The sequence below is a fragment of the Aedes albopictus genome, chromosome 2 (genome assembly GCF_035046485.1).
Source record: "Aedes albopictus strain Foshan chromosome 2, AalbF5, whole genome shotgun sequence".
In the NCBI taxonomy this organism is placed as follows: domain Eukaryota; kingdom Metazoa; phylum Arthropoda; class Insecta; order Diptera; family Culicidae; genus Aedes; species Aedes albopictus.
This window is the reverse complement of record NC_085137.1, coordinates 439,427,886-439,437,698: the sequence shown is the minus strand read 5'-3', so window position 1 is coordinate 439,437,698 and position 9,813 is coordinate 439,427,886. Positions and strand designations below refer to the sequence as shown.

General features: G+C 48.8%; 1 protein-coding gene across 1 annotated transcript; it reads right to left on the bottom strand.

Annotated features, from left to right (window-relative positions):
- Window positions 1-2,620: 2,620 nt before the first annotated feature.
- Window positions 2,621-8,008, bottom strand: LOC134286901 (uncharacterized). Its single transcript, XM_062848600.1, has one exon. It carries the CDS (start codon window positions 8,006-8,008, stop codon window positions 2,621-2,623), a length of 5,388 nt encoding a protein of 1,795 aa, XP_062704584.1.
- Window positions 8,009-9,813: the final 1,805 nt, after the last annotated feature.

The window sequence follows — 9,813 nt, the reverse complement described above, 5'->3', positions numbered from 1 at the left end:
CGAGTCAACGGGCAAAGTGACGAAAGAAGAAAATAAAATTTGTTCCGGCCTAATCTTAGCTGTTGTTTATTTGTGAGTGGTTGAACTTTAAGCTTAATTATCTCGGAATAAAGTTTTTGACGCTTAGCTCGGTTTAGCAGAACCTCGGCCAGATATCAGTAGATCGGCTTCAGATGCACGTTCTCCTATATTTGGGAATTTTGTGCCATCGCCATGAACACGAGCCTATTCATCATTTACATGAGGAAGAAGGGAAAGAAAAAAAAGATGGGACAGGGACAGGGAAAATTCAAGGCAAGGGAATAGAATCGTCATACACGCATAAGCGTACCACAATGGGTTCACACAGCGTCCTGAAAAGGACAGTGTAATAACGCATAGAGCGTTATGAGAGCCTAGAGCTCTTTACCACAGCGGATTAATAACAACAGAACGTCCTGAAGATTCAGGTTTCTGAAGTCAGTTTCACTAATAATTAAGTGTTTACCGAATACTCGGAAACGCAGTTGCGCAAAAACTGGACAGTTACATATCAAATGATACGCAGTTCCATAATCGGATTCACAGCTATCACATACAAGCTGGGGCCCGTGGCGCAGTGGCTACACGTTCGCTTCATAAGCGGATGGTCATGGGTTCGATCCCAGCCCCGGCACTTCGTCAGTTGCTTTTCCCCCCGAGAGCGGCTGGCACATGACTTTCTTCTGAGCTCTCATAGCTCAAACGGACCCGGATGATTGGATATCGGCGAACGGCAACCCATAATGGACGACCCTCAATCGGACTGGAAAAGGAACAACAGCCACACATCATTTCATCATCGTGCTCATCATTCTATCAAGGACAGGGTAGAAAAGTGAAAGCAGCACAAAGGCAAACCAGATCGATACAGTAGAATTAGAATAGAATACATTTAGGTGCTGTACAAAATGTAAGTGCAGTCGCCAATTGGAATCGCTCACGTAGTGCCCTAGTGGACAAAAAGAGCTGTAAAATAGGTTAAGTGGTGAAGAATTAAGAAAAAACACATACAAATGAATCAGCTTGCTGAATATTCGCCATGTGATAGCTGAGTCGGCAGTGGCCAGTCAATGCTTTGACCTGAATGCTGCAGTTCTGCCTTGACAGATTTGTAAGATACTTCGCCACCCTTGGAGATGGCTCAGTACAATACAATTTGGCTTGACGATATGACTCCAAACTACTTCAGTATTGTCTGTGTTGAGTGGCAGCCCATGTGTGAATCTGAAGCTTTACCCTACACTTCGATACCGGAATAGCTGGCTCAGGGCCAATGCAAGGTTGCGACCATTCATTTGCAAAGATTTACATTCATTTGCTATTATCTCAATTCAAAAGCATTCTATCGAAAAACAATGTATGGATGAATTTAACCTTGTAGTTTTATCTGAAAGTTTGCCGAATAACATTGGGGTCGCAAACGTATACCAAAGTCGTGAGCGAGCTGTGAAGGCAACTCTCCACGCGGTGAATATAAATTTCATTCACGCTGTGGAAAGTTGCCTTCACAGCTCGCTCACGACTTTGGAATGCGTGTGCGACCCCAATGTTATTCGGCAAACTTTCAGATAAAACTACAAGGTTAAATTCATCCATACATTGTTTTTCGATAGCATGCTTCTGAACTGAGATAATAGCAAATGAATGTAAATTTTTGCAAATGAATGGTTGCAACCTTGGGCCAATGAAGTCATGTTATGCTCCCGTGCGAGCTAACTCATCAGTCAATTAATTTCCAGCAATGGAAGTGTTCGGATTCGCGACAAACACTATACGCGGTGAACTGGGTTCGAACGAAAAAGATCGCGTTTTATTTCTCACTGTTTTATTATAACGAATAACACGGTAGATGCTATTTGGTTGGAAGTTTGTATTCGACTAATTTACTGGATTTCTGGCTGTCTTATATGTAGTATATGATCAGTATAGAGTCTAGGTAGATGAACGAATATTGCCGAATACGATAGGCCTTTTGGGCCGATCGCGGTTGATCTACTCTTCTCATAGAAAGGAGAGATAAAGAGGTAACAAACTGTACAGGAGAAACAAGATCAACTGGTGTATGGTAATGAGTGCCAATTAGGGTGACACAATTTTCCTAATACCTAACATATGCCGGCCACCGTTAAAAACCTGGTTTTTAACCTATCTACCCTATGGCGACCGTTATCGGTTTGTTTACATTGATATTCGTATGTATTCGTGGGATTTCACATGATTCTTCGGGTTACTATTTACATTGGAGGTTACCGACCTTGTACGATCAACTGTTGTTGTTTACGTTCGCGGTTGTCGACCTTCTTCGATGTGCTGCTGGCTTCGGGTCAACGATCCTTCGAGCGGGTTGCTCATTCTTCGCGAGTGAGAGCTCATCCTTCCTTTACGTCGTCGTCCATCGAATCGCCAGCGCCGGGGTTGGAGGTCGTAGCGCCTAGTGCACACGGATTGTGGCACTCGTCCGTCGGCCGGTCATGGTGGGAGACAAAAATTCCTTGAGTTTTTTGAAAATTCATTAAATGCATTAGACTTACATGGCCCGGAGGCCCACAGGCCTCCGGTCGTTGCGCAGGGCGGACCACTGCGATGGAAGATCCGATCGTCAATGGTCATCATTGGGCTCGCGGTCTACGAGCGGTGATGGCTGGTCAATCGGCAGCACGCAGATTTTTGAAATTGCGCGCCGGTACTCTCCGTCCTTGGTCTTCACTACGACGACGCGGATGTTTCCGTCATCTCCCCTGAAGATGTGGGTCACCCTGCCGTAGCGCCATTTGAGGGGTGGTAGTCCGTCGTCTTTCACCAGAACCAGGGTTCCGATGACGATGTTGTCCTTCTCGCGGGTCCATTTGGTTCTTGGCTGTAACCCGGACAGATATTCCGAGGTCCAGCGCTTCCAGAGCCGGCGAAGGAACTCTTGAACTTCCTGCCACTTGTCGAGTCGGTTTGCAGGTACATCTTCCAACGAAGGTTCCGCAATGGCTGTTAGCGGACGGTGAATCAAAAAATGCCCAGGTGTAAGGACATCGAGGTCATCTGGTTCCGCTGACAGTTGTGTAAGAGGTCGAGAATTCATACAACTCTCGATCTGGGCCAGAAGCGTGGTGAGTTGTTCGGCCGTTAGAATGGTGTTTCCGAGGGTGGCTTTGAGGTGGGTCTTCATCGATTTGATCCCCGCCTCCCACAGACCCCCGAAATTCGGAGAGCGAGGGGGAATGAATTTGAATTCTATGCCGTCTTCGGCACAGGAGCGAGTAACGGTGTTCTGCATCTGTTGGCATCGGAACTGTTTCGACAATTCGGACAATTCCCGGACCGCACCCCGAAAGTTTTGTGCGTTGTCGCACTCGATGAGCTTGGGTTTTCCTCGCCGGGCCACAAAGCGGCGGAGGGCAGCAAGGAACGAGTTCGTGGAAAGGTCTCCAACCAGTTCTATGTGCACTGCTTTTATCGAAAGGCACACAAAAAGTGCTACGTATGCCTTCACTGGTTTGGATTTGCGGTCGGGAAGTCGGTAGTACACAGGACCACAAAGATCTACGCCGGTGCACAAGAACGGCAGCGTTGGAGAGACACGTTCGGCGGGAAGGTCGCCCATGACTTGTTCCGTAGCACGAGGGCGGCAACGGAAACAGTTTATGCACGAATGTACGATTCGTCTCGCCAGGTTTCGGGCGCGTAACGGCCAGAACTTCTCCCGGAGACTTGAGATGAGCAGCTGGGGTCCTGCATGCAACAGCTTCTGGTGGTAATACCGAGCGACCAGTTCGGTGAATGGGTGTTTGGATGGCAAAACGAATGGATGTTTCCGGTCCTCAGGGACAGCAGCGTTACGGAGCCGGCCACCGACTCGCAGGACACCCTGATCAACAAATGGCCTGAGGGACTTGAGTTTCGATGATGGCTTGACCTGTCCGGATGTGGCTAACGAAGCGAACTCTTCTCGGAATGCTTCTCGCTGTGCGATTCCGACAAGGCATCGGAGGGCTTCGTGCATTTCAACAGTGGTCAAACATCCAAAGCGACGTTGTCCGCGGTTTGTGGGATTCGAATTGAATTGGAATCTTCGAATCCATGCAACTACTCGAAGTAGCGCAACGTACGATGACCGCAGAGAAAAGATTGGATTCGGTGGAATGGTATGGACTGCGAGAGCAACTTGTCGTTCTTCGAGGTTCTCCGGGGGGAAGTCTTCATTGGACGTGTGGACAAAAGCAGGCCAGAAGCGTGATGATTTTGACAACCAATCCGGGCCGTGCCACCACGAGTTGGTGGTCTTCAGTTGTTCGGGGTCCATTCCCCGAGAAATGATGTCTGCTGGATTTTCACACCCAGGAACATGAGCCCACAGTCCACCAACGGTTGCGTGTTGGACCTCCGAAACCCGGTTGGCCACGAAGGTTTTCCACCGAGATGGGGTAGCAGATAGCCAATGGAGGACGATGGTGGAATCTGACCAAAAGAACGTTTGAGCTTCGAGATTGATGGCGGTTTGTACCTTCTGAAACAGATGGGCGAGCAGCAACGCCGCCGAGAGTTCCAGACGAGGTAAGCAGACTCGTTTCTGCTTCCGAGAATCCGCCAGAGGAGCCACTTTCGATTTTGCGGTAAGGAGGTTCACGCTGATCGTCCCGTCGTCGGCTGTAACGCGTATGTAGAGGCAGGCCCCGTAGGCCTTCAACGAGGCATCGCAGAATCCGTGAATTTGAGTCGATGCTGGATTGACGACAGGCGCGACCCATCGCGGAACAGAGAGATTCCGAAGAGCAAGAAGGTTTTCCCGGAATTCGTGCCATCGCTGTTGCAACTCGTCGTCCAGGGGTTCGTCCCATCCCTTCTGACTTCTCCAGACATCCTGCAGATAGATTTTGGCTTGGACTATTACCGGCCCGACGAGTCCTAGCGGATCGAACAGCTTTGCTGCGTCCGAGAGGGCGATCCGTTTGGTGATGATCGGAGACGAGTTCCAATCGGGAACGTCGAAGAGGAATTCGTCGGTGCTTGTCTGCCATTTTAATCCAAGCGTTTTGATCGGAGCGGAGGCTTCCAGATCGAGTACTGTTCTTTCATCACGCAGCTCGGACGGAAGGTGTTCGAGAAGTGTAGGGCAATTTGATGACCACTTCCGAAGGCAGAGTCCGGCTGATTGAAGAAGATCCAGCAGCTGACTGCAGAGCTGCTGTCCTTCAGCTATTTCGGTTACGCCGGTTAGAAGGTCATCCATGTAGAAGTCCTTGGAAACTGCTTTAGCAGCTTGTGGATGAGTAGTTTCTCCTACTTTTGCGAGTTCCTGCAGACATCGGGTAGCAAGATAAGGCGCACAAGAAGTTCCGTACGTAACGGTCGACAGTTGGTAGGTGCGCATCGGTTCCGACGGAGAATTCCGCCAGAGGATCTTCTGCAGGGAACGATCGGACGAAAAGACCAATATTTGCCGGTACATTTTCTCTATGTCCGACACTATCGCGTACCGGGACATCCGGAACCGCAAGGTGATGGACACCAGGTCATCTTGGACGACAGGGCCCACCATCAGTCCGTCGTTGAGGGACACTCCTGTGCTAGTGGCGCACGAGGCATCAAATACTACCCGAAGCTTGGTAGTCAGACTGTCAGGTCGTACGACGCAGTGGTGGGGCAGATAATACGAAAGAGCGTTGGTCTCCAGGTCTTCCGAATCGGTTACGTCCTCCATATGACCCAGTCGATGATACTCTTCGATGAAGTCCGAATACGCCTGCTTCAGCTGCGGATTGGCGTTCAAGCGACGCTCCAAAGTGAGGAAACGACGGGTGGCAATTTCCTTAGAATCGCCGAGGGTTGAGAGGACTGCTGATCTTTTCGGAAGTTGAACTACAAAACGTCCGGTTTCGTCGCGAACGGTGGTGGCAGAGAAGTGTGCTTCACAAAGAGTCTCTTCGACGGAAAAATTGCTGCTGGATTGACACGATTCAAGCTCCCAGAAGCGCGCCAACTGGTCTTCGAGGGAACTGATACTGCAAACGTGGGCATAGCTGACTCTCGAGGACGGTGATGATCCAACTTTGCCAGATACGACCCATCCGAGAACCGTTTTCTGCAGCACGGGTAGATCGGGTCCAAGACGAACCAGACCTTCTTCGACGAGCTCGTAGTAGACTTCCATCCCTAGTATCATGTCAATGGGACCAGGTTGATGGAAAGTAGGATCTGCCAGAACGATGTTTGCGGGAATGTTCCATTCTTGCGTATTCAACGCCTTGGCCGGTAGCTCCCGAGTAATTCCAGGCAGTACATGGAACGAGAAATCTGCGACGAAACTGGAACAATGGGACTCGATTCTGGCGTCAACAGCGTATGATGAAACGACAGTAGCATTTCCAACGCCGCCGATTTCCTGGTGGGTTTTTACACGACGAAGCTTCAGTTTCTGCGACAGCTCCACAGTCATCAGGTTGATCTGCGACGCTGGGTCCAGCAAAGCACGAGCCCAAATGGCGTAGCCGTTGGCATCAGCGATCTTCACCACCGCGGTTTGCAGCAAAACAGTCAAAGGAACGGTTCGAACACTTCCGACGAGGGCCGTTGGCATGTAGCTGGTCGACGGGCCACTAGTGGACGGAGCGAGAGCATTCGGCGACGGAGGAGGAGGCTGCGACGAGGAGGACTGAGGCTGAGCTGTAGTACTTCGAGTGGACGGAGGCTGATTTGGAGGAGGAGGAGCAGGAGACGACGTTGGCGTTGACTTTGGAATCGGATCGCCATCCGACGAGCGAAGTGTGGTATTCTGGTGCAACATTGTGTGATGTTTCTGTCCACACACTCGACAGCAGCTGGACTGACACTGCTTCACGAGGTGAGAAGGCGAGAAGCAATTAATGCAAAGCGAATTTTTCTTTACGAGTTCGAAACGTTGGGATGTTGGCATTTTGCGAAGAGCTTCGCAATGAAATGGAGAATGCGACGACTGCTTGCAGAACGAACAGGATTTCGGAGAGGCGCTTGTAGTTACTGCGTGACTCAGTTTAGATTTCGAGGATCGGACTGGTTCTGATTTAGGCGGATCTGGATTACGAGGCTTCGACGACGACAACGATTGCAGGATTGAGCAGTGCCCACGCAGGAATTTGAGGACGTCTTCGTATTCAGGCACTTCCGTCGAATTATGATGCTGCTCCCACTGTTTAAGTGTAGCACAGTCTAACCGCGCACAAAGCATGTGCGCTAGAAGAACGCTCCACCCTTGAGTGTCTATCGCCATCTTCTGTATCATCTTAAGATTTCGCTCAAAATCATCGATAATGCGCGCCAAGGATTCATAGCATTCCTTGCGCATAGGTTCTATGGATAGCAAAGACTCGATGTATGTCTTAACGACAAGTTTCTTGTTATCAAACCTCTTCTCAAGTAGTCCCCAAGCTACTGAGTAGTTGACCGAAGTAATTTCGATAGATTCGATCACTCGCTTCGCTTCCTTGGATAGCGACGAAACGAGGTATGAAAATTTGTCAATGGGCTTCAATTGGGGATTCGAATCTATTAGGCTGACGAAAGCGTCACGAAAAGTAAGCCAGTTTGTTAAAGTGCCATCGAAGGTAGGAAGCCTTACCTCCGGCAACCTTATACGAGCAAAAGATGTATCCGATGTGCCAGCGTGCACAACGACATTCGAGGAAGAAGGAGTGGGTTCGGGGGTACGAAGTTTGGAGACGATAAACCCATACACCTTCATGTAGTTACGCTCGAAGTCATCTCGAGCCTTCCTATTTGCATCTTCATTCAGCGAGACGGTTTCAGATGCATCCGTAAACTCTTCTTGATCCTCACGCAGTTCCAATTGTAAGCGAATGGATTGGAAATCCGCAAACACCTTTTCCAACCGCTGCATCCATCCATCGAGGAAGGCTTTGTCCCTTTGCTCATCGTATGTACTAACTAGGCTAATGAGGTTGTTCATCGAGTCAATGCAAAACCGTTCTTGGCGAGACAGAGAGCGCAAACTTGGTGCCATTTTGTAGGGTCAGAACATCCAACGAAAAATCCCCAAAAAATCGACCAACAGAACAGAAAAATCGCAAAAAATATGCTCTAAAGAACGTTGCACCACCACAACTTCGCTAACGATGAGCAAAAGACGGTTCGAACTGCGTTAGGATCAACTCAACTCAACTCAACCATCCGTAATCAAATTAATTAACTCGACATGCAGATTTATTTATTTCGCATCGATCATCTATCTCAGCAGCCGTGCTGCTATCATGCATGGGTACTTACAGTGCCTCAGAGGTTGATTGTCCTACCTCCTTTGTGTGGTCCGACAATAGCCACCCAAGCCAAGCCAAAATTGCGCGGACCCAAGCCAAGCCACCAAAGCGTGCCCAAGCCGAGTCGACAATTGAACCAGCTCAACGACCTTTGCCTGGATGGAACGACGCCGTCGACGAGATCTCCGCCGCAGCTTCTTTCTGCACTAATTTCAATTTTCTCCGACCTTAGCGGAATCACTGTTCGATTTTCACCCTCTGGGGGACTTGATCTGCGGCACCGTACGCCGCCGGTAAGCACTAGCACGACAGTTCAGAGTTCACGCGGTTCTTCAGTGCAATTGCGGTGCACTATCACGGTGTCTTTCACACACAACCGCGGCGTGCGGGATTCACTTTTGCACTTTAACCACCACTCAACTGTCCTTCACGATTCACGAATTTCACGCGCGCAAGTGATCCGGCTCGAAGGACCAACTTTTATGTTCGGATTCGCGACAAACACTTAACGCGGTGAACTGGGTTCGAACGAAAAGATCGCGTTTATTGGCTCACTGATTTATTTAGATTGAATAACACGGTAGATGCTTTTGGTTTGGGAATTTGTATTCGACTAACTCTACTGGGTTTCTAGCTGTCTTATATGTAGGTATAGGATCAGTATAGAGAATATCTAGGTAGAGACACGAACATTGCCGAGCTTAAGGCCTTTTCGGTTGATCGTGGTTGATCTACTCTTCTCATAGAAAGGAGAGATAAAGAGGTAACAAACTGTACAGGAGAAACAAGATCAACTGGTGTATGGTAATGAGTGCCAATTAGGGTGACACAATTTTCCTAATACCTAACAGGAAGAATGGCCAGGTACAAGGTGAACAGCTTTTGCTGAATTCAGCTCCTCGATTTGAGCTCGACAAGCGATCTCCGACCTAGAATTGGCCGTAGCAAGTGCTTTAATAGCAGCCTGGCTATCTGAACAAAAGTTTATTACTTCGCCCATTACGTACTGCTGAAGTGCTAATTGCACTCCGCACATAAGAGCAAAGTTTTCAGTCTGAAAAACGGTGCAATGTCTACCAAGTGAGTGAGGCTGATGTAGCCTTAGCTCACGAGAGTATGCACCAGCACCAGCTCCACCTTCGAGCAGAGAGCCATCAGTGTAACATACGATGCCGTCTGAAATACTTCTTTCCAGATAACCAGATGTTCATTCTTCCCGGGAAGGGAATTTCGTGGAAAATGTCCCATATGGAAAATTACAAGCAATTGCAAGATCACTTGGAGCAAGGACAATTTTGTCCCTATTCACCAAAAGTGGAAACAACGAGGTGTGTGTTGATGTACGGTTCACAGGAGTTTCCTCTTGTAAAACGAATACCGATAGGCGGTAATTGCAAGAAAATGCTTCTTGTTTAAGGTGAAGGTTTGACGAAGCCACACCTCGAATTTTCAAGTCCGAAAATCTAACGAACCAAACAACGACTTGTGTTGAAAAGTTGATCGATTGATTACCCGCTGGTGGTGACCAATCGATCAACTTTTCAGGCGAACC

Coding starts and splice junctions, on each gene's coding strand:
- LOC134286901 (XM_062848600.1), bottom strand. CDS start 8,008: ATGGCACCAAGTTTGCGCTCTCTGTCTCGCCAAGAACGGTTTTGCATT.